The 24,661-nt window shown below is 42.5% G+C and overlaps 2 protein-coding genes across 9 annotated transcripts in view; one reads left to right on the top strand and one right to left on the bottom strand.

Annotated features, from left to right (window-relative positions):
• Positions 1-1,018, bottom strand: part of RINT1 (RAD50 interactor 1) — a 28,306-nt gene extending 27,288 nt beyond the window's left edge. The window contains exons 1-2 of one of the 3 annotated variants that reach the window (XM_007177300.3): positions 823-1,018; positions 311-356 (exon numbers count right to left, since the gene is read on the bottom strand). In XM_007177300.3, coding sequence (XP_007177362.2) covers positions 311-356; positions 823-864 — 88 coding nt within the window. In that variant the 5' untranslated portion in view covers positions 865-1,018. The remainder of the gene's footprint in view (positions 1-310; positions 357-822) is intronic. The other 2 variants (XM_057550232.1, XM_057550231.1) reach the window with 2 other exon arrangements.
• Positions 1,019-5,100: 4,082 nt separating this feature from the next.
• PUS7 (pseudouridine synthase 7) overlaps positions 5,101-24,661 on the top strand; it is a 54,894-nt gene continuing 35,333 nt past the window's right edge. For 5 of the 6 annotated variants that reach the window (XM_057550159.1, XM_057550156.1, XM_057550155.1 and 2 more), the window contains exons 1-5: positions 5,101-5,331; positions 14,173-14,602; positions 15,486-15,570; positions 15,704-15,805; positions 22,923-23,067. In XM_057550159.1, the coding sequence (XP_057406142.1) occupies positions 5,205-5,331; positions 14,173-14,602; positions 15,486-15,570; positions 15,704-15,805; positions 22,923-23,067 (889 nt within the window). In that variant the 5' untranslated portion in view covers positions 5,101-5,204. Of the gene's footprint in view, positions 5,332-5,732; positions 5,835-14,172; positions 14,603-15,485; positions 15,571-15,703; positions 15,806-22,922; positions 23,068-24,661 lie in introns of those variants that run through there. The other variant, XM_057550158.1, reaches the window with a different exon arrangement.

Raw genomic sequence — 24,661 nt, 5'->3', positions numbered from 1 at the left:
CTTCAGGAAAATAACAGGCAGGCCCCAATTTCTCTGAATCCAGTACGAAGGGCAGCACTGGAGTGAAACCACACAAGTCCCTGCACTAGGTAGGGGACAGGAAGTGCTCTTCTCCAAATCATCCCATATTTTACCATCTTGAAAGGCAAAAATATGTGTATGATGATAATCAGTGTTTAACAGAAAGAGAAAAAGAGATGCTTCATCTAAAAGATAACAGGCCAAGACCCTCCTCGATGCAGACCCTTGAGGGCAGAGTTTTGGAGAGATGGCTGGGTAGAAAGTGCTAAGGTGTTTGGAGTCCGCTTACTTTTCTCCTTGATGTTCTTCCTTTGGTCACCATTTTCAGAGCAGCACTAGAAGGAGAACAGGTGTGACAAACACATCAGGACTGAAGTGATAGGTGGAACTCGCACAGGGTTCCCAGAGGGCATCCACTGGAAGACAACGAGGTCCCAACCCCCTCCCTCTGGGGCCTTCCTGAGAGGCCAGGATCTGGAGGTTCTAAAAAGGGCCACCTCCCTGGGGCCACCATTGCCACCTCCCCAGGACCGCTGGGGTTACCTTGTTCGGCCTCCAGGGCCACCTCCCCAGAATGACCTGTGTCATCTCACCGGGATCACCAGAGCCACCGCACTGGGACCACCTCCCCCGGGAGGTCTTTGCCACCTCACCAGAGTTGCAAGAGCCATCTCCCCCGGGCCACCGTAACCGCGTCCCCAGGCCGCCAAGGCCACTTCACCGAGGCACCCTCCCCTGGGAGGTCTTGCCACCTCACTGGGCCACCAGTGTCCCCGCCCCGGGCCATAAGGGCCGCCTCACCCGGGTTGCCGGCGCCTTGCCGAAATCGCCGGCCAGGAGCATCCTGCCTCCGTGCGAGTCCTCGGCTCCTTGCGCAGCCAGCGTGGCCAATGGACTCGGGCTCCGGCCAGCGATCAGACACCGGTAGAGTTTCGAGACCTTAGCTCCCAGAGCCACAGCAACTTCCTCTGCCGTCTCTCTGGTTTCTTCCTCTCCTCCCAGAGAGGCCCTGCCCGCGCAGCCGCCGGCCGTGCGCGGTGGCGCCCCCTGCCAGCGGGGGGCCGTATCGGGCGCTCTGGAAGGAGAAGGGGGCGGGACGGGGCGGGGCGGGGCGGGGCGGGGCGGGGAGGTCCTTCTCAACCTCGGTAAACCTCCTCCACAGCATTGGGGTCGTTAAGGATGGAGCTTGCAGGTATCCCTCTCTCCACAGTGTAAATTCAATATGAATCATTTCAACTTATATTTTAGATGATATCCCAGATGTTCTGAGTGTGAGGAGGCGTGTTGACTAGCTTTAATGTATTTTGGTTGGACAGTTTAGTTGCAGAATTTCCAGTGTCTTTATCTTTGGCTCTTTTCTTTAAAGGCAGATGAAATTCAACTAGGGTGCAGATCTGGTTGTAAACACTCTGGGACCTGAAAGGAGGAAAAGGACTCTGCGGCTAACATACACTTCAACCAGTGCAGGGACCAAAAAAGCCTGTCCTTTGCCAGGGAGGAGAACTAGGAGTGCCAGCAAGAGGTAAGTAGAGGACCTAGGGATTTGATAACTTCAAAAACAAACATGGAAAGTGGTACCACGGAGACTGAAACAAAGAGGGGAAGGGGAAAAAAAGCAGCCCTTAGAGAAAACAGAAACCATTCAATGAGGAGAAAACTTTATTTATTTATACCCTGAGATGTGTGACACGATTGCAACCATAAAGCAGTAACAGGCTACTATTTTAAAAGGAGCATTCAGAGACAAAAAAATATGATAGTAGAAATGAGAATTCAATAAAAAGTTGGAAGATAAATGTTGGGAAGTATCCTAGGGGGAAAAAAAGCAAAAGGACAAAGAAATGAAAAATACGAAAGAAAAAATAAATTAGAGGACCACTACAGGGGGTTCAAAATACAAAAAACAAGAATTGTAAAACACCAACAACCGGGATTAGGGAAGGAGTTATCACCAACAAAACAATTCAAGAAAATTTCCCCAAACTAAAGGTCATGAATTTCCAGCTTGAAGAGGTCCCACTGAGTGCCAAGCACAATGGGTACAACTTGACTCATCCCAAGGCTCATCTTTGTGAGACTGCAGCACACTGGGGGCGAAAAGACAATCCTAGCCTTCCAGAGAGAAAAAGAGATCATTTAGAAAGGATCAAGAATCAGCATATCTTTCAATTTCTCAATGGTCACAAAGAAAGCTAGAAGACATGGGAGCAGGTCTATTAAATTTCCAAAGAAAATTTATTTCAAACTGAAATTCTGTACGTGACTAGTAAACTACCAATCAAGTGTGGATAAAGAATAAAGGTGTGGGGACTTCCCTGGTGGTGCAGTGGTTAAGAATCTGCCTGCCAATCCAGGGGACATGGCTTCGAGCCCTGGTCCGGGAAGATCCCACATGCCACGGAGCAACTAAGCCCGTGCGCCACAACTACTGAAGCCCGCGCGCCTAGAGCCCGTGCTCCGCAACAAGAGAAGCCACCGCAATGAGAAGCCCTCTTCCACAACGAAGAGTAGCCGCCGCTTGCCGCAACTAGAGAAAGCCCACGCACAGCCACGAAGACCCAACACAGCCAAAAGAAAAAAAAAAAAAAAAAGAATAAAGGTGTGTTCAGACATTCAAGAGCTCAAAAAATTTCCCTTTCATTTATTTCTCCTTCCTCAGGAAGCTACTGGAGATGTACTCCACTAAAATGAGGGCTAAACAAAGAAAAAGAATGCATGGGATATAGGAAACAGAAGACACAACACAGGAGAAAAATAAAGTGGGAAGCCCTGACAACAGCTGTGCACTAGACGTAGATGATGCAGGTCAGAAGGCTCCAGAAGAGGCTCCTTCAGAAAGATTAGACTCATAGAACTTCTCATCTATCTGAATCTCTGGAGGGAGAGGTTTAAACAATCATTAAGAAGGCTTAGTGATGAATAGTAAAAATAAGATCATTATTAACTGCAAGAAAAACAAAAAATTGAGGAGGAGAAGTAATCATAGTATATTACTTTGCTCAAGATGTGAGTAATGTTTACCTAATTATAATGAAGTAAACACAAATCTGTTTTTAAAAGTACAGTATAACTGGGGACTTCCCTGGTAGCGCAGTGGATAAGACTCCGCCTCCAGTGCAGGGGGCCCGGGTTCAGTCCCTGGTCAGGGAATTAGATCCCACATGCATGCTGCAACTAAGAGTTTGCATGCCACAACTAAGGAGCCCTGGAGCTGCAACTAAGGAGCCCACATGCTGCAACTAAGAAGGCTGCCTGCCGCAACTAAGACCTGGTGCAAACAGACAAATAAATATTTTTTAAAAGGCACAATATAACTATATCAGGCAGATAAAGGGAAGGGAAGGGTGGTGGGGCTGGGGGAAGGAAGAAGAGCTAAACCCTCATTTTCCATTAAGTGAAGTCAATAGATAGTGCCTAAAAGTGACACATCAAGAAATAGCAATGCAAACATTTTACATAGAGAAATGAAGGTAAAAAATCAAAATAACCAGTTGAAAGATGAAATGACTTTGTTTGAGGAAAGGGAAACAGGGAAGGGACAGGGTGGGGATACAGTCTCTTCTGTTTCATTGCAAAACTTACAGGGTTTCTATAGAATTATTTGACTGTAAATCACATATATGTATAACTGATAAAAATAAAAAATAAAATTAAAGGAGAAAAAAGATTGCTCTAAACCCCAATTTTTGCTTCTGAACAATTCATATTCCGGTGAAGGAAACAGATGAAGTTTAATCAGTAAGTTCAACAAGGGAAATGTTTGCAATGTCTGAAGGAGCACAGAAAACAATTAACTACTATCTGGGGAATGGAAAGAGGCATCTAAGATGGACAGAATACTAGACAATAAAAAGGAAGAAACGAGATAAACTGTGTGTGTTAGGCACTTAGCAATCCATAGTACTGGTGTGGAGTTAAAAGCAGGATCCTGAATATTATACATAATATACATGTTAGGATGTAATTTTAGAGTCAAGGAGAACATTAAACTGTCAAATGTTTATTAGAGGGAGTTGGAATGGGGAAGAAGTTTTGAACACTCCTGTGTTATTTTAACTATAAAAGCCAATAAAGAGCTGCCTTTTTGGAAAACAAAAAAAACAAAAAATGCATGTTTTACTTGGATCTTGTCTAAGGCAGTTTAGGCTGAAATGCAAAAAGGGTAGGTTTTGACCATGTACCCAGTTAATGTCCAAAGAAATGTGAACATTCTTTCCTCCATACGTGCTTGTGAGGAGTTGGGCCACAATCTCAGAGAAGGTACTTTTTAAAGTACAGTGGACCATTGAACAATACAAGTTTTGAACTGCCCAGGTCCATCTATACAGATTTTTTTCAATAAATACTTACTACAGTACTATATCATCTGCAGTTAGTTGAATCCATGGATGTGGAACTGCAGATACAAAGGGCTGACTATAAAGTTATACCTGGATTTTCAACTGGACAGAGTTGGTGCCCCTAACCCCTGCATTGTTCAAGGGCCAACTGTATACGAAAATTAAAAGTTTAGATTGAATTTCTACTGTGTGGGTGTGGTAAAAATACTTGCAGTTGTTCTCATTGGGACATTAACCTGTGAATTAACCACAGTTCAAGAAAATGTGATTCTACATGCATTAGGGACAGAAAACTACTCGAAGTACTTAACTGAGGTGAATAATATCAGCGGAAGGCAGCATAGAACACAACCAGTCTTAGCGAATGACCTATGATCAGCTAACCAGATTCCCACATGTAAACCCAGATTTTAAAAACAAGTCTACTGCTGCTATGGAAAACTATATGGGGGTTGGTCAAAAATTTAAAAATGTAATTACCATATGACACAGCAGTTCCCCTCTGGGTATATACCCCCCGCCAAAGCCCAGGTGCGACCGCCTGAGAGTTCACGGAGTGAAAGGACCACGGTGAGCTCCAGCCTCGCAGGTTGCAAGGCCAAAGGGTGCAAGCACGAGGCTTCCCGGGGGCCACTGAGCAGGGGTGGGAGGGAGTGGGCAGGACCTCCTCCACAGGTTGGTGGGCGGGGGCGGAGGAGCGTGGCCGGCGGCGGAGGGCGTGCTCCGCCCCGGGGGAGGGGCCAGCCGGCAGGGGCGCGTCGTTGCGCTGCACGTGTGCGAGGCCAGCCGCTGTGAGTCCGCCTGAGCGCGGCGGGGCCCAGGCGCCTACCGCGTTTGCTGCTTATGCTTGGCTGCCCTTGCGGCTGGTTCTTCCGAGTGGCCCTTGCCGCCGCCGCCCTCCTGCGCCCGGAGCAGCGCGCCCGCCTCCTTGTCGCCCGGTCCGCGCCGCGCGCGCGCTCTCAGGCCCCGGGTAAGTGTGCGGCCTCCCCACAGCCACCCGGGCTCTGCGGCCAGCCCTCGGCCCTGCCACCCGGCCCAAAACCCCACCCGGAGGGGCAGCGTGGACTGGGAAGGCGTCCCGGCCGTGGTCTGAGGCCGCGGCGCGCCCATGGCGCCTCCATTACGGATCGTGCCCGCGGGAGCGTGGCTGGAGCCCGGCGGGTTCTGCGGTTCGGCGGTGCCAGCCCCGCCCCCCGCTCTCCCGGCGGGTCCTCGCAAGCGCCGCGCCCTCCCTCCTCCCCGCGGCGCTGTTAGCCCGAGGATCCCAGTCCCACTCCTCCCATTCTTTGCCCCTGAGGTTCTCTAAAGTCTTCTTCCTCCCGGAAGAGAAAATCCGCCTTTATCCCGAAGCCCTTTATAGCTTCCGTACACCGCTGAGCCAGGCTTCTACCGGGTCCAGCCCACGTGCTTTCGTTCTCTTATTTATCTGTCATTACTAACAGCGAACCTACTACGTGCCAAGCAGGCACTCAGGTGACTGCTTGTTTTGTATACGTTTCCCAGTGTAGGAGCAGACAGGAGTTTTTCTCGGTCAGTGTTTAATGAGTGGATGGAGGAGGTGCTGCTGGGCGTGTTGACCCATCCACACGGAGTCGTTACCGCCAGCCCTGCACCGAGAGGTTTAACAGTACTCCCTCATTGCCTGGGTATTAGCGCCTGCCAAGAAAGAGGGTTTGGAGTGTTTAGTCTTTCAAATATTTGGTTCCGCTGTCAGACCACTTTTTTTTTTTTTTTCATTCCGAAAATATAGGGTTACTAAGGGCTTTTGTTTCAAGTCTCTCATCATCTGTGAACCCGGCATGCCCCATCACCTTGGCAGTCCTTGCCTTGCACCTCCTTGCCTTGGCAGTCGAGGCACCGGCCAAAAATCAGACTGTACACTCACACTGGATAGGCAGTGATGTTGTTCAGTCATTAGGCAAAGTAGCCAACAGTTCGTGTGTATTAATTTACAACTCCTTTTGAACGTATCTTTTGATTGATAGAAGCTGGTGCAGTAGAGCTGTTAATGAAACGTGGCTTTTGGCCCCAAGTAGGAGAGAGAAATAACAGTCCAGCTGGTCTGTTGAATAAGTTTGCTCCTGCCTCAGGTACTTTACAGGCACTGTACCTGCTGCCCGAACACACACATCTTTTCATGTCTAGTCCTTCCTTCAAGTCTTTGCTCGGAAGGCACTTCCTTAGAGAGACTTCATTAAAGGGCACCCCTCTTACTCTCACCGTCCTTACTCTGCTTGACTTGTAGCGCTTATGCGTGCATGTTCTGAGACTGTTTTATTCTCTGATATGTAAGCTTAACGGGGGTAGGAAATTTTCCTCTTTTCCCCAGTGCCTGGAACAGTGCCAGACACATAAGAGGTGCTTAATATTTGTGAAATGAACGAATCTAAGGGCCTTAATGACTTCGCATATTAGAGTGTAGTCTGTGCGCTGCCCTGAAGAGAGTGCTCTTTGTCGTGAAAGCTGGAGGGATTCTTGATGGTTTGCAGAGGATGGAGGATAGATGCATTTAAAAAGTGGAAGTTGTGGAGGGTTTTGAAGTACAGATAAGATTATTATGGCCCTTTTTTAGATGTTCATTTTGCAGGAAGTAATGTTAAGGGACTGTCAATCTTGTATTAAACTTTTGAAAATGCTAAACTTTATTTTTGTTGTGGATTGTAGAGGAAGCTTATTGGTGAATGTAATGTCTTAATGAGAAAGACTTTTAAATACTGTTAAAATTGTAATATTTCTAATCCCATTTGGCTCGTTCGGAGTGTAAAAGAAACAAAACCTATTACTTTAGTATTCCCTCTAAAGAATTGTGTAGGACTTTGAGTTCATGGGTAAGTATCATTAAATTTCATTCTCTTCCCAGTTGTAGCATCAAACTTCTGGTCTATAAAGATTTTAGTTGACATTTGAGAAGCTCTCATTAGTATCATGGATAGTGTTTTTGTACAGCATTATGTTTCTTAAAATTTTTTTTAAATTTTAGTACTATTTAGAAAACTCGTAAAGCTGGGCCCTTTATTCCCCTCCCCCCCTCCTTTTTTTTTTTTTAAAGCCAGTCACTTTTTACAGCTTTGAGGTAGAAGGCTTGAATATGTATATTTAGATCATCCTGAATGCAAAGCTCATTTCCTTAGGGAAATCAAATGGGGGCGGTTAGGGTTGTTTTATTTTTCTGGTTGAATTCTTCTCGGCCTCTTCGATGTTCACATGATTCATTCTCTCTCTCTCTCATTTAAAAATTATATTTCATTTCAGTCTTCTCTTTTGTGTAGTTTCTGCTTAAGAAAACAATACTGATTTGAGTTCTGCCTCCCTTAGCACAGACATTTGCATACCTGTTCTAGCAAATATGTTCTCAGCTTCTAGGCCCACAGACAGAACTTAGCAAAATTTATATTGAGTGGTTTATAATCACTTGTGCTATATATACTTTAATAATGTCTGTGTTAGGGCCATTGGCTAAAACAAATGGAAAGTATACTTTTGTTTAATGAGCTTGTCTTTACAATTAAATGTAACAAGAAAAAGAGATCAGGCAAGTGTCCACAAGTGTCAAAAAAAGGACTGCCAAAAGATACTAAAGGTCTGTTTATTTGGTGCTCTTGGCAGTGCTTTGAGGGTCTCTTAAAATTAAATGGTATTTGAAGGAGAAAGCCATGTTTAATCATTAGCCCAGAGAACAAAAGAAGCATAAGAAGCTTTGTTTTTCCCCAGACTCAGCAATACAGTTCTGCGGTGAAAACCATCCATAATAAATATTAATGACCAACAGTTGAATAGCAACAGCTAGTGCAGACCTTTGACCAAGTCATGATTTTCAGCTTTAAAGAGAAAGGAACTGAGACTTAAGAGAGGTGACCCACTTGGTAAATGGCAAAACCTAGATCAGGCTCCAAGTCATATGCCCAAACTGCCAAGCAAGAGTTGATACTTCAGATCCACGATCTGTTAATATTCTCGTTCCAGGGATGTTAGGTGTAACAATGCTGTCCTAAACCTTCCAGAATTTCATTCACATAGGGGAGAGTGAGGAGATGGGGTGATGCCGATATTTTGGCTTAGGTGACTGGTAGTTCGTTGCTAACATTCCTTGAGTAAGAGGTGCAATTTAAAAGAAGTGCAGGGCTTCCCCGGTGACGCAGTGGTTAAGAATCCGCCTGCCAGTGCAGGGGACACAGGTTCGATCCCTGGTCCGGGAAGATCCCACATGCCGCAGAGCAACTAAGCCCCTGCGCCACAACTACTGAGCCTGTGTGCCACAACTACTGAAGCCCGGGTGCCACAACTGCTGAAGCCCATGCGCCACAACTACTGAGCCTGCACTCTAGAGCCCGTGAGCCACAACTGCTGAGCCTGCACTCTAGAGCCCGTGAGCCACAACTACTGAAGCCCACGCACCTAGACCCCGTGCTCCGAAACAAGAGAAGCCACTGCAATGAGAAGCCCACGCACCACAATGAAGAGTAGCCCCTGCTCCACGCAACTAAAGAAAGCCTGCGTGCAGCAACAGAGACCCAACGCAGCCAAAAAACATAAATTAATTAATTTAAAAAATAAATAAATAAGAGAAGTGCATTTGTGGTGGGAAATGATGAGATCACTTAGGGGCATGTTGAATTTGATGTTTGATTCTACCTCTTACTAGGCTGTGTGACCTAGAGCAAGATACTCTCTTTTTTAGTGGCTAAGATGGGAATAATAATGACGCCTAAGTCACAGGGTTGAAGCGAGGCTTGATTGAGCTCCCTGTACACTGTCATTGTTTAGCGGTCGTTATGATTGCCTCGGACCCCTCCCCTGAGTAAATCAGGGAGTTGGAGATGTGTCTTGGCTGGAAAACTTGGGAATGAGAAGGGAACAGGACTGGGGAAGGAACCTGGGGAAGCCCAAATTTAAGCAGCATGTTGAGCAGGAGGGGAAAAGAGCACCTCGAGAAGCAGGACAAAAGCATGGAGTAGAAGCCAGATCTTCCACCAGAATGTAAGCTCCACGCTGGCGGGGCATTTATTTGATTCGCTAGGGTGTCGCATGCAGTACCTGGAATAATGCCTGGTACAGGGGTGCATGGTGAGTATTTGCTGAGGGGATGGAGTGCGGGGACGAGAAGTGAGTGACTGTTAAAATGAGTCTGGAATTCCCTTCAGAGGGGTGCAGTTGCAGGGGAATGGTTATAATAAGGGGTCTTGTGAATGTGCTGGAAGGAGGTGTGTCTGTCCCAGGATCCCTGTTTTCTTTGTGAGTGGCACACAGCACTTGGAGAAGACCCTGCTGACCAGGGATGGCCAGGCAGCATGGAGGGCTGTCACAAGAGGAAGTCCCCTCACCTGGCGATGTTTTCTCCAGCAGCAGCCAGGAACACAGCTGGAGACAGTAGGATTGGTACTTGGTTGAGGTTTAGCAAGGATCGTGCAGCTGGGCTAGTGAGCAAGAGTGTTGAGTGTGGCTTAGGAGTTAAGAGCTGTTGAGGTTTGGGGCGTTTGAAGAAATGAAGATGGAAGAGGTGGTATCTTGGGACTGCAGGTCTCTGTGTTTGAAGAACAGGTGATGGGAGAGAGGGAGCAGTAGAGCTGGACAGAGTGGTGGTTTGATGAGAATAGAATAATTAGTGTATCTTTTTATACCTTGAACTTTTATTTTTATTATAAAAAATTTCAAACATGCAAAGTAGAGAGAATAATGTGATGACATCGCCATATTCTCATCACCCATTGTTGTTGCAACAACTATCAACTCATGGCCAATCTTGTTTTAAATCTATACCCCACTGCACTTTCATTCATCACTGGTAAATTATTCTGAAACAAAGTCCAGACTTCATATCTTTTCAACCATAAAGATTTCATCCTGTATCTCTAAGACAAAGATTCTACTTTTAAGTGTAACCGCAGTGATATTATTGTACCTTAAAAAGTTGACCATGCTATCTTAATGTCATCAAATATCCTCACTGTTTCAGTGTACCTGATTGTCTCATAAATACTTTTTTTAACAGTTGATTTGTTTAAACCTGGATTCAAAGAAGAATCCACCCATTGCATTTCTTTGTAGGTTTATCTGTATGTTCCCCTTTCCTCTTTTTTGTCTTGCTGTTTATTAGTTGAAGGACTGTCTTGGTCCTTGTTGAGTTTCCCACATTCACACTTTTGCTGATTGCTTCTGCATGGTGGTGTTTAACATCTTCTGTCCCTGTATGCCATCTAAACTAGTAGTTAGACATAGAGTTGCAATCAGTAAGAGCTTCATAGATAACAGCATGTCCTTTCAGGGGCCTGCATTGTCTGGTTGTCTATTTTTTGTGATGTTAGTGGCCATGGTCCAGTATTTCATTAGGGAATTGCTACTTAGTAGGTCTTTGATATCTGTAGATGGGGAACAGTTTCAGCACCTGTTTCAAGAATTCTTCAAAATATCTATTGATGCTTGTAATACCTCTCTGGATTCTCTGGCAGGTACAAAAGAATTACTATCCTCAAAGAATCTGCAGACCTCTTGAGGGAGGACAGGGGACTGGCATTTATTTAGTTCCTACTGTGGCCAGCCACTCTGTGTTTGTCATCTCATTTAATCTTCACGACAGTCCCGTGAAGCACATATCATTCCCGTTTTACAGCTGAAGAACAGAGGCTTGGAGAGGTTAAGTAATTTACTCAGACCAAGTTACACAGCTAGAAAGTGGTGAGGGAAAGCATGGTATCTGGGTGCCCACGTGGGTAGTGCAGATGAAGGGAGGTAAAATGGGAAGACATGGACTTAACAGAGTGGAAGGCATGGGAGTCAGGGCTCGTGGTCTTCAGATGAGTTTCAAAGGACAGGGGAGCCCAGGGCTGAGACAGGTGTGGAGGACCTCCCACAAGAGAGAGCTCGTGAATGGTCAGGCTGGGAGTGGGCGCCTGTGCGGGCTGGGCCTCAGTCGTCGGAGGCCTGTGTGGAGGATAGCGGCACATGGTGCTGGATGATGGATGGTGCCGAAGCAGAAGGATGGAGCAGAGGAAGTAACTGGTGTTTCAATCCGGGCTTACAGCCATCACGTTGTTGAGAGGGAGGCTGATGAGTTCTCTGCGTCCTGGGAAGGAGGTAGACGTCCTGCAGACCGTGAAGTCTGAGCCCAGCTGTGGATGTGGCTGTTGTTAGCTGTGCTCTCCTCTTCTCACCTCAAGAAGGGTACCGGGATCTGCTTGTAGATCCTGTCAGGCCAGCTGAGAACGTTGTGAGGGTTTTTTGTTTTAGAGATGTCTGTGTCTTTAGTGGCCAGCAGGCTACTTGAGGGGGATGAACCGGGAGGAGCGGGGGGCCCCAATGCTGGATTGTAGGTGATTGAGAACTCGCCTAGGTAGTGGCCGATCATCTCGGGCTGATTTCTACCTGGTTGAAGGTCTTGCCATTGTAGATGCCCACCGTCTCGGGCAGGATGATCACGTTGCGCAGGTGCTTCTTCACCACCTGGGGCTTCTCTGTGGGTGACGCCGCCTTCTTGGCCCCGTGCAGGCACTTAGGCGTGATGCCGCTCCCTCCGAAGCCCGCGGTTCCGCATCAGCTGCTCACAGGACATGTCCAGCCCCTGGTTGAGGTCCACACCGCCATTGGGGCATCGGGGAGCCATTATGGGTTTGGGGGTAAGAATATGTGTGACACAGTGTAATAAAGTGGCCATGGGATATCCCCCAGGTGCCAGCAACACCACAGGACTGTACGTGTGCTTATATCCCTCCTACCCGCCATGCCTCTTCCTAGGGTCCCCATGTCAGGAAGAGCTCCCCTTATCCTCTCAATTCCCCAAGACAGAAAACCTGAGTCATCCTGTAGTATTTCCTCTTTCCTCTCACATTTGTCACCCAGTCCTGTCCGCGCCACCTCTTAAATGTCCCTGAATCCACCCCTCCTTTCTGTCACCTTTGCCTCAGCCTTAGATCAGGTTGTACTAATTTCTTACCTCAGTTGCCGTCTTACCTAATCTCCCAGCCTAACCCCGGTTTTTCTCTTTGAAGGGATACCATGAAATCTCTCTGGCTTACGAATCAGGTGACGATTTGTTTTTTCGGATGTAATTCCCTCTGTTCAGCTTGGTGTGGCTTCCGCCAGCTCCCCAGCTTTAAGTGTAGGTTCTCTGCGTGCGTGTTTTGCCCTCGTGATGCATGGTGAGCTCGGGGGGGTTCCTCCAGCGCTCCATGTTCTCCCGTGCCTCTGCACGTGCTGTACCACCTTCCTCCCGCTTTTTGCACAGCCTCTCTCTTACTCGTTCCCTAAAGCTTGACTCAGGTGTTCGCGTCTAGTCTTCCATTAGGAAGAGGTCTTCTCAGACACCCTCACGCCAGTGCCCCCTGAGGTCTTCTGTGTGTTCCCATGTCTCAAGGAAGCCCTGGGCCCTGCCTGCCTCCGTCACTGGTGTGCAGGCTCTGAGGGCAGTTTTGTTGGTATAAAATGAGAATGAAACACCATCAGCATCTCATAAACTAGCATTCTCTTTTACTATACCTTGCTTAGAACACGTAAAGAATAAGTGCTTTCTTACTTGGATTAGAGATAATTTTGTATAACTAGGTGCAGTCTACTTCAGTTCCCGTTTTCTTGGTTTCTTCCATTTTCTTTTTTTTTTTTTTGTCTTTCAAAGGAAATTGTTTTTACTGACATTTTTTCTACTTCCCCCCCCTTCTATTTTTTGTAGCCTTTCGCTTTTCACTTTTCTTTCCATTCTTGACTTGACAATGAGGCAAGATCAAATACGGATTCTTAAAATTTAGTTCATCATTATTATTCTACTGTAGATGCTTCTGTAGGTGGGCTTCTTATTAACCAAGCCTTGGAGAACTAGAATATTTTGCTCATTTATGTTCTTTATAATATGTTTAGCAAGTTCGTATGTTAATTTTAGCATTTCCCTATATAAGTGATATAAGAAGAAGCTTTATCCTTATTTCACCAAGAGCATCAAATATGGTCAAATTAGACAGGTGCTTGCGGTCTTAGATAAATGTGTGCTCCATACTGGGAAGTGCGTATGGCTTCTTAGACTTTTGCTTAGTACATCGTGTATGGGCCAGTTAAATGATAATCTGTATTTTTTAAATTGTGGCAAAATACACGTAACATCATTCTAACCATTTTTAAGTGTGCCGTTCATTAGCGTTAAGTACATACACATTGTGCAACCAATATGTAGAGCTCTTTTTCATCTTGCAATACTGAAACTCTGTACTCATTAAAGAACTCCCCATTCTCCTTGCTTTTTAAAAAAATATGACATGGTATGAATCATATTAATAAATGACTCATGTTAGTAAATTTATATACTTTTAACTTAATCAGCTTTTCTAAAAGATAACAATATATGTGAAACAAAACTCAGATGCTACAGCTGTGGTATTCAGTAAAAACAAGTCTCTCTGCTGTCCGCAGCCACCTACACCCTCTCCTGGAAGTAACTACCTTTCCCAGTTTCTTTTCACATTGTTTCTACATGTTGTTCAGTTTATGTACCTAGATGTCATTGTTCTTAATTTTTTGTTAATGTAAAAGCACTGAGGTGAGCATCCTTACAGTTAAAACTTTAAGCACTTTCTTAATTATTTTCTTAGGATAATCCCTGAAAGTAGTATTTCTGGGTCAAGAGGCATCCATATTTTTAAGGCTTTTGCTGTCAAATTCCCTGCAGAAATATTGTGCCATTTTTCTATGCCACTAAAAGTATATTTGGAAGAATTATTTTAATAAATGATATTTAGGACCCTAGGAACAAAGTTAAATGTGCCTCTATTTGCTGAAACCCAATTCTTTATTGAAGTGATTATTACTGCCTGCTCTTTCTTGCTTCTAAAAGGTTCTCTTAAATGTTTTCTTGGATCCTTGAAAATGGAGATGACAGAAATGACCGGTGTGTCATTGAAACGGGGGTCTGTTGCCGTCGAAGATAATGACAGTGTGGCCCCAGGTGAGGCAAAGAGACAGAAGGTCTCAGGATGCTGTCCGACCAAAGGTCAAGACGGGCTAGAGAACAACTCTCTACCCAGCAGTGAAAAGGTGCCTGGACCACCCAAAACTGCCGGAGAGGGTAAAAAGAATTCTGACCCTCGGTCGGAGGAGGAGGAGGAGGAAGAGGAGGAGGAAGATGGCCTTTCAGAGGAGGGTGAGGAGGAGGAAGAGGCAGAGAGCTTCGCGAACATGATGAAGCACGGGCTCACCGAGCTGGATGTAGGCATCACTAAGTTCGTAAGTTCTCACCAAGGATTCTCAGGAATCTTAAAAGAAAGGTACGTTTCGTTTATGTCAAGTTATTTTAGTTGTATTAGTTCTTTTCTCTGGAAAGAAATCAGCAGTCTGTTTTTCCATTTAGCTTTCTGTCCCCAAGGATTGTTCACACTGATGGTCAATAAGGAATAGGATGAAGGAAAGCTGCCTGGATGTGTAAAGGAAACTATTTGAAGATAAAATGACTAAATAACAATTTCCCTGTGGCATCCCTTGTTAATATGTGAATAGGTGCTATTTATTTCCTTAAAATATATTACTTTAAATGGTGTCAAGTTTTCCCTTGAATTGATCTTAAAATCTTAAACTCTTTCACCTGAATGGGCCACATCTACAGGAGAAAGAAGGTGGTCTTTGGAGCCAGGTGGATCTGGGTGTGAATCCAGTTCAGCCACTTCATAGTTACTTAACTCCTCTGAGCTTCAGTATCCTTGTCCAAAATTGGATCATAATTCTACCTGAGGGTTGTTGAGAGTATTTTAAATAATGTCTGTAAAGTATTTAGCATAAAGGTAAGCTTCCGGGTGGTTCTCGGGAGATATACAGGCTTCTGATTTGATTAAATTTACTGTGTTTTGTGATTTACTTTAGAATGGACTGTATAATCATAGGGCAACATTAATAAGCTTTGATTTAGGCATTTTTCTGGAAGAATATTCTAGAAGTTCAGAGGGTCTTTTCTGTACATTCTGGTACCAAGCCAAGGTGTGGCTTAGAATTCATTGTGAAACCAGAAAAAAATAACTCCGTGACTTTGCACTGAAGGTTTTTATTTTTAATCCCTGTTTTGCACAATGATAAGGCTTACTGTTGAGAAACTTTCTCCTAAAATTAATAAGCAGCAAAATGTTGATGCTTTGAGAGTTTGCATTTTCTTTTCCTCAGATATTCTGACTTCGTTGTTCACGAAATAGGAAAAGATGGACGCATCAGCCATTTGAGTGACTTGTCTGTCCCAGTAGATGAAGAGGTAAGAGCAGCTCTCTAGCAGAAGTCACCTTCTGTATAAAAATAGCCTTTTCTGGAGATCATAGAAATATAGAGCTTTGACAGCCTCGAATTTTGTGTGTGACTCACTGGGAGTTCTCATGGTTATTTTAAAGGATCCTTCAGAAGATGTATTTACGGTTTTAACAGCTGAAGAAAAGCAGCGTTTAGAAGAGCTCCAGCTTTTTAAAAATAAGGAAACCAGTGTTGCCATCGAGGTAAGTAGCACAAAAACATATGAAAAGGTTTTTTAGGGTTTTATTTTATTTTTTAATTTATTTTGGCTGCACCGGTTCTTAGTTGCGGCATGCGGGATCTGTAGTTGCCGCGTGTGGACTTCTTAGTTGTGGCATGCATGCGGGATCTACTTCCCCGGCCAGGGGTCGAACTCTGATCCCCTACGTTGGGAGCGCGGAATCTTACCCACTGGACCACCAGGGAAGTCCCCAGGGTTTTAATGGCTTCTTGTTGGGTGGATGTTAATAAATGTCTTTTGGAAAAATTACAGTAGTTAACAAAAGAATGGCTTTGCCCTATTTGATCTAAAAGTGCATTGCACTAAAAATGTTTTTATCAGTGGCAGATAACCAGTATCCAGATAAGCTATGGCCCAAAAAAAAAAAAAAGGTTATGTTTCCGCTTAAAAAATTTTTTATGTGACCACAAATCAACAACGAAATCTGTTGTTTAGAACTGCAAAGTGACTGTTATATCACACAGTGTCTGCTGCAAAGGACTATCTCAGCCTGACAGTGGTCCTGATAGGGAGGCCCTGGCTCCAAAGGCCTCCTGGTCTCAGATTGGATGCTGGGAGGGGGAGGAATTGGGGGAAGGAGGTAAGGGAGTGTTGCTTTGCTCATCTTGAGTCTACTTCTGCTATTCAAGAAAAAGAGAGCTCAGCTACTAAATAGAACAGTAAATGCCTTTTAAAAAGCTTTTCATTATGAAAATTTTGTTCTCGATTAGTGCTGTCCAGTGGAATTGTGGTGGATTTTTTAAATTTTTGTTTGGTTGTTTGTTTTTGTTTGTTTTGTTTTGTTTTTTTGGCTGTGCCGCATGGCATGTGGGATCTTAGTTCCCTGACCAGGGATCGAAGCTGCGCCCCCCGCGTTGGAAGCGCAGAGTCTCAACCACTGGATGGCCAGGGAAGTGCCCTGTCCAGTGGAACTGTGATGCAAGCCATGTTTTTAATTTTAAATCTTCAAAAAAATGTAAAAGTAAAAACAAACAGGCAAATAATTTTGACAGTGTATTTTATTTACCCAAAATATTTCAATATGTAATCAATATTTAAAAAATTACTAGTGACATGTTTTACTTTCTTTTTTTCCTACTAAGTCTTCAGAATCCAGTGTTATTTTATACTGGTAGCACACCTCTATTCAGACTAGCCACATTTCAAGTGCTCAGTTGCTACGTGTGGCTAGTGATTACCATATGGGACAGAGCAGCTCTAGGTGATCTCTATAGCAAAGCAAATATGTTACAAGATTTTAAGAATCTTGAAGCACAAGATTATTAGAATTTAAAGTTTATTAAATTCATTTTATACTATATTTTGACGACTTGCTGGATTTGGGGTTGTTTGAAATTTCTCCTTCCATTGCTACCAGGTAAAAAGAGTTTACTATAACTTTTCAGAATTTATTATTTGCCTCCAACCCTCATCTCCTCTTCTCCCCACCAAAATTTCTCAAAAATATGTACTGTTAAAATTTTAGGGATCTTCAGTTACTGAATTTACTCATAGACAAAATGTCCAGCAATGCCAAGGAGAAAATTCCTAAGAATTGGTTTTGAGAGCAGTCTAGGAGGATGATCCAGGCTTCCCTTGCTTGTGCGATGCAGTTACATATCTTAGTCGCATAATACACTTTTCCTACAGAGATGGCAAGATTTACTGTCACCTTAAAAATTATAGTTATGCCATCTATTGAAAGCTTTTACCTTAAAGAGTATTAACCATGGGCAAGTGTCCTCATCTAAAAAACAGGAGGATGGACTTTCTGAATTTTTGAGGTCTGAATATGTATTCACTCATACACACTAACTATGATTCCAGCTCATTGCTTTCAGTGAATTCTAGATCTAGACTCACTTTTTTGGGGGGGGGGTACGTGCTGCGCTGTGCCGCTTGCGGGATCTTAGTTCCCCCACCAGGGATTGAACCCAGGCCCCCAGCAGTGGGAGCACAGTATCCTAACCACTGAACCGCCAGGGAATTCCCTGGCTCACTTTTTGATATGAAAATGTCACTTATCTATAATTATAGTGTACTTTTCTTTTACATTTTTTATTTTGCTAGAATAGTGTTAGGTTTAGCTGGTAGTAGTTATATTACATCTTCTTAGCTTGCAGGTTGCAGTCCATCAGTGGGTCATGAAATCAGTTCAGTGTATCTTAACCAACATTTTCTTTTAACTGAAGTATAGTTGATTTACAGTGTTGTGTTAGTTTCTGGTGTACAGCAAAGTGATTCAGTTTATATATATATATATTTTTTTCTTTTTTCATAATCTTTTCCATTAGGGTTTATTACAAGATATTGAATATATTGATAGTTCCCTGTGCTATATAGTAGGACCTTGTTGTTTATGTACTTTATATATGGTAGTTTGTATCTGTTAATCCCAAACTCCTAATTTATTCCTCCCCCATCCCCTTTCTTCTTTGGTCACCGTAAGTTTGTTCTCTATGTCTGTGAGTCTGTTTCTGTTTTGTAAATAAGTTCTTCATTTGTATCATATTTTAGACTGCACATATAAGTGATATCATATGGTATTTGTCTTTCTCTGTCTGACTTACTTCACTTAGTATGATAATCCCTAGGTCCATCCATGTTACTGCAAATGGCATTATTTCCTTCTTTTTTATGGCTCAGTAATATTACCTTGTATATATTATATGTACCACATCGTCTTTATCCATTCATCTGTCAGTGGACATTATGGTTGTTTCCATGTCTTTGCTATTGCGAATAGTGCTGTTGTGAACATTAAGGTGCATGTATCTTTTCAAATTATAGTTTTGTCTGAATATATGCCCAGGAGTGGGATTGCTGGATCATATGGCAATTCTATTTTTAGTTTTTTGAGGAACCTTCAGACTGTTTTCCATAGTGGCTTCACCAATTTATATTCCCACCAATAGTGTCGAAGTGTTCCCTTTCCTCCACACCCTCTCCAGCATTTATCTGTAGACTTTTTAATGATGGACATTCTGACTGGTGTGAGATGGTACCTCACTGTGGTTTTGGTTTGCATTTCTCTAGTAATTAACATTGTTGAGCATCTTTTCATACGCCTATTGGCCATCTGTATTACCTTCTTTGGAGAAATGTCTGTTTAGGTCTTCTGCCCATTTTTTGACTAGGTTGTTTGGGGTTTTTTTTTTTGATATTGAGCTATATGAGCTGTTTGTGTATTTTTGGAATTAATCCGTTGTTAGTCACATCATTTGCATATATTTTCTCCCAGTTGGTAGGTTGTTTTTTCATTTTTGTTTTCTTTGCTGTGCAAAAGCTTACAAGTTTGATCAGATCCTATTAGTTTATTTTTGCTTTTATATGTATTGGCTTGGGAGACTGACCTAAGAAAACATTGCTACGATTTATGTCAGAGAATGTTTCGCCTATGTTCTCTTCTAGCTTTATGGTGTCAAGTCTTATATTTAAGTCTTTAAGCCATTTTGAGTTTATTTTTGTGTATGGTGTGAGGGAGTGTTCTAACTTTGTTGATTTACATGCGGCTCTCCAGCTTTACCAGCACCACTTGCTGAAGAGACTTTTTCCCATTGTATATTCTTGCCTCTTTTGTCAAAGATTAATCAGCCATAGGTGTGTGGGTTTATTTCTGGACTCTATTTTGTTCCATTCATCCATGCGTCTGTTTTTGTGCCAATACCACACTGTTTTACTGTAGCTTTGTAATATTGTTTGAAGTCTGGGGGGGTTATGCCTCCAGCTTTGTTCTTTCTCCTTGGAATTCCTTTGGAAATTTTGTGTCTTATATAGTTCCATATAAATTTTAGGATTATTTATTCTAGTGCTGTGAAAAATGTCATGGGTAATTTGATAGGGATCACATTAAATCTATAGATTGCTTTGGGTAGTATGGCCATTTTTAACAATATTAATTCTTCCAATCTAAGAACATGGGATATCTTTCCATTTCTTTGAATCATCTTCAGTTTCCTTTATCAGTGTTTTATAGTTCTCAGCATGTAAGGCTTTTACCTTGTTGGTCAGGTTTATTCCTCAGTGTTTTTTTTTTTTTCACTGCACTGTGCAGCTTGTAGGATCTAAGTTCCCTGACCGGGAATTGAACCTGGGACCATGGCAGTGAAAGTGCTGAGTCCTAACTACTGGACTGCCAGGGAATTCCCAGTTTGTTTTTTTTTTTTAATGCGATTTTTAAAAGGATAGTCTTTTTGCTTTCCCTTTCTGATATTTTATTGTTAGTGTAAAGAAATGCAACTGATTTCTGTATGTTAATCTTGTATCCTGCTACCTTGCTGAATTCATTTATCAGTTCTAGTAGTTTTTGTATGGAGTCTTTAGGGTTGTCTGTATATAAAATCATGTCATCTGCATATAATGACAGTTTTACCCCTTCCCTTCCAAGTTGGATACCTTTTATTTCTTTTTCTTGTCTGATTGCTGTGGCTAGGATTTCCATTACTATGTTGGATAGAAGTGGTGAGAGTGGGCATCCTTGTTCCAGATTTTAGTGGGTAGGCTTTCAGCTTTTCACTTTTGAGTTTTAGGTTGGCTGTGGGTTTGTCATAAATAGCTTTTATTATGTTGAGCTTTGTTCCCTCTATACCCACTTTGATAAGAGTTTTCATCATGAATGGATGTTGAATTTTATCAAATGCTTTTTCTGCATCTATTGAGATGATCATGTGGTTTTTGTCTTTTCATTTGTTGATGTCACATTGAATTTTTTTTTTTGGTTGCACCATGTGGCATGTGGAATCTTAGTTCCCCAATTAGGGATTGACCTGTGTCCCCTGCAATGGAAAGTCCCTCACATTGATTTATTTGCATAGGTTGAACCATCCTTGTGACCCTGGGATGAATCCAACTTGATCATGGTATATAATCTTTTTTATTTGTTGTTGGATTCAGTTTGCTAATATTTTGTTAAGAATTTTTGCATCACAGATATTTTTTCTGATAGTGACTATGTCTGGTTTTGGTATGGGGTGATGGTGGCTTCATAGAATGACTTTGGGAGTGTTCCCTCCTCCTCAGTCTTTTGGAAGAGTTTGAGAAGGATCGGTATGAGTTGTTCTTTGTATGTTTGGTAGAATTCCCCGGTGAAGCCATCTGGTCCTGGACCTTTGTTTGCAGGGAGTTTTTTTATTACAGATTCTATTTCACTTCTAGTGATTGGTCTGTTCAAATTATCTATTTCTTCTTGATTCAGTTTTGGTGGGCTGTATGTTTCTAGAAACTTGTCCATTTCTTCTAGGTTGGTGAATTTGTTGGCATATAATTGTTCATAGTATTCTTTTAAGGTTTTCTGTATTTCTATGGTTTTGGTTGTTATTTCTCCTCTTTCATTTTTTATTTTGTTTATTTGGTGAGTGTGGCCAGAGGTTTGTCGATTTTTGTTTACCCTTTTAAAGAACCAGCTCTTGTTCACCAACATTTTTAAAATGTAATAAAATAAAATAGAAAGTAACAGTGTATTGCACATCGTAAGGATAAATACTGTTCTGTAAATTTTTGTTAGATTTTTAATAAGGAGCAAACACATACATATTGCCGGCTATTGATTCCAAGTATGAAATGTATTTCTCAGTGTAAGACATGCTCAGAAATTGAAAAACAGTTGTGTAACTAATAAGTTTACATTTTTTTGGTGTAGACTTTTCTTTTTTGGGAACAGATGTACTAGAATGTCATCATAAAGTTACTCAGTATAGAACAGGATTCACTGGAGGCAGTAGTAGACTTGACTATCCGGGGAATTGAGTTTCTGACATCCCCAAAGACCCAGCTTACCTGCTTTTCCATCTGTGAGCCCTGAGGTATTCATTGTTCAGCCAAGTCCCTGAGGGGGAGCGTCTGTGATGGGTGGCTCTGGAGTCAGACAGCCTGAATTTCAAATCTGGCTCTGCCACCCTACAGCTATATAATCTTAGACACATTCCTTAACTTCTCTCAGGCTCACTTTCCTCATCTCTTAAGTAGATACACTGGTGGCATGATAGGGAGCTGATTGGGATTAAGTAAGACAGTGATTGTGAGGTGACTGGTACAGTGCCTGGCAGCTGTACAAGCTCAATAAACGGGCTCTTTTTTTTTTTTTTGGCTGCATTGGGTCTTCACTGCTGCGCGCACGCTTTCTCTCCTTGCGGCAAGCAGGGGCTACTCTATGTTGTGGTTCATGGGCTTCTCATTGCAGTGGCTCTCATCTCGGAGCACGGGATCTAGGTACGCGGGCTTCAGTAGTTGTGGCTTGCTGGCTCTAGGGTGCAGCCTCAGTGGTTGTGGCGCACGGGCTTAGTTGCTCCATGGCATGTGGGATCTTCCTGGACCAGGGATCGAATCCGTGTCCCCTGCATTGGCACGTGGATTCTTAACCACTGCACTACCAGGGAAGTCCCAAATGGGCCCTTAGGATTTGCAATATTGTGAAGCTCTAAAAGATTTCTGATAGGAAAGCAACCTAAATGTCCATTGAAAGATGAATGGGTAAAGAAGATGTGGTACATATGTACGATGGAATATTACTCAGCATAAAAAAGAATGAAATAATGCCATTTGCAGCAACATGGATGGACCTAGAGATGATCATACTAAATGAAGTAAGACAGTGAAAGACATACAGTGTGATATCATTTATATGTGGAGTCTAAAATATGATACAAATGAACTTATTTACAAAATAGAAGCAGACTCACAGACATAGAGAACAAACTTATGGTTACCAAAGGGGAAAGGGGGGAGGGAGGGTAAATTAGGAATTTGGGATTAAAAGATACACACTACTGTATATAAAATAGATAAACAACAAGGACCTACTGTATAGCACAGGGAATTATATTCAATATCTTGTAATAAACCATAATGGAAAAGAATCTGAAAAAGAATATATATATATATGTATAACTGAATCACTTTGCTGTACACCTGAAACATTGTAAATCAACTATACTTCAATAAAAAAAAAATTAATTAAAAAAAAGACTTCTGAAATCATACCCCTGTGCTTTGGTTACTTCACATCATTATTAAGATGAGTAGTGTTTTTACTAATTCCTTAGTATTATTTCCTTATTTAATGTTTGTCAAATTAGTAGTATCATTATCCGTGTTTTTAATAGGTTATTGAGGACACCAAAGAGAAAAGAACCGTCATCCATCAAGCGATTAAATCTCTGTTTCCAGGATTAGAAACAAAAACAGAAGATAGAGAGGGGAAGAAATATATTGTAGCCTATCATGCAGCTGGAAAGAAGGCTCTGGCAAGTAAGTATGCTAGTGACTCGGCATTTCTTCCGTCTCCTCCTTCTCTCTGCCTGTTCATGTTCAAGGGTCATTTTGCAGTTGTTCAGAGAAGGATATTGATCATGTCATTCCTTCAAAGAAGGTGAATTTCAGATGCCAGAGCAATCCTGCAGGCTGTGTCTGGTAAGGGGACAGTAGGTCTTATATGTGAGTACGGATTTGCTGAAATGATAGTCGTGCCTGAGAGAGAGTCTTAGGAATTTGACATGTTCCCTGAAGAGCAGAGCAGGCTGAGTGGCAATTCAAGAAGAAAACGGAAGGATATGGCTCATTCTGTGCTCTTAATGGAGGTAAGAAAGCTGTCAGATGAACAGAAACTGCTGTCACCTATCCTAGTGGCATATTCTGCAAAGTCCCTCTGTTGAAAGTGCTGCTGCTTTCCAACCGTGAGTACCTTCTTCACTACACATAAAAACATGGAATATATAGAAAACCACCCCTCGCCCAAGCCCATCTTTCCCTGAGTAGCATTCATTTGAAATGGGTGTGTTGTCAGTGCATCCTGTTGATATTTATGTTCTGTTTTCTCCAGCCATGAAGATTTCTATTTGCACATAACCTTAAGAAAAATTGGGTAATTTTTCTTCTTTACCTGTCAAATCAGCAGATAAAATTTTAATGAGAATTACAGAAGGAAAAATTGTTTCCTCACCTTCTCCCCTACCATTGATGACACCTGTTAGTGAAGAGTTATTTCTAGGTATATTTGTTGGAGTAAAACTCGATGATTGTTACATAACAAAAGAGCGTTCAAGGCATCAGCGCTTTGTCAGTATTCTCTTAGGTTAATGCTGTGAGTGGATGAAGCCTTATTTGTCTCTAACTATGGTTCTAGTGATGAAAGGAGAGGGTGTGAGAAAAATGGGAGCAGAAATAAGGTTTAGCTGTGCCTGAGAAAGTCATGTCATCAAATCAGTAAGTCTGGTTAGTGACATAGAAGTGAGAAACCTTGAGCCGTGGGGAGGAGAGGATGGAGGCCGGACGTCACTTCTCAGCAGATACCAGAAAGGGCAGTGAGATGAAGTGTTCTGGGACTGCTTGAGGGCACAAGGTTTTTTTTTGGTTGTTGTTTTTGTTTTTTAATTAACTTTGTTAATTTATTTAAACAAATATACACAAAAAGTTATAATTCCAGCATATAATTCATGAAAAATTATATATTAAATATTCTATGTTATTGATGCTAAACCATTCAAATTCAGTGTATATTTATATTTATGACAATGTCAATTTGGACCAATCACATTTCAAGGGATTAGTACCCACATATGGGTTGTATCTGCTATATTAGACAACACAGTCCTAGGCCCCAGCGTAGATCTGAGTTGGAATTCAGTACTTATTTTGTTGTACCTTATTTGATAAGATAGAAATTTTGCTAATTATTTTTATTTTTATCGTGACCTATAATGATGGAGGGCACAAATTGTTAATCATTCCTCAATCCACAGTCTAATGGCTTGGGTACTAGATGTTTCTTTGATGTCTGAGTCATAGAATAAAATGTAACCTTGACAGCTTTTCTGCAGCCGGGGTTGTCCAGGCAAATTAAGCC

The sequence above is a fragment of the Balaenoptera acutorostrata genome, chromosome 7 (genome assembly GCF_949987535.1).
Source record: "Balaenoptera acutorostrata chromosome 7, mBalAcu1.1, whole genome shotgun sequence".
Taxonomy (NCBI): domain Eukaryota; kingdom Metazoa; phylum Chordata; class Mammalia; order Artiodactyla; family Balaenopteridae; genus Balaenoptera; species Balaenoptera acutorostrata.
The sequence above is the reverse complement of the archived record's forward strand: the minus strand, read 5'-3'. Positions and strand labels throughout refer to the sequence as shown.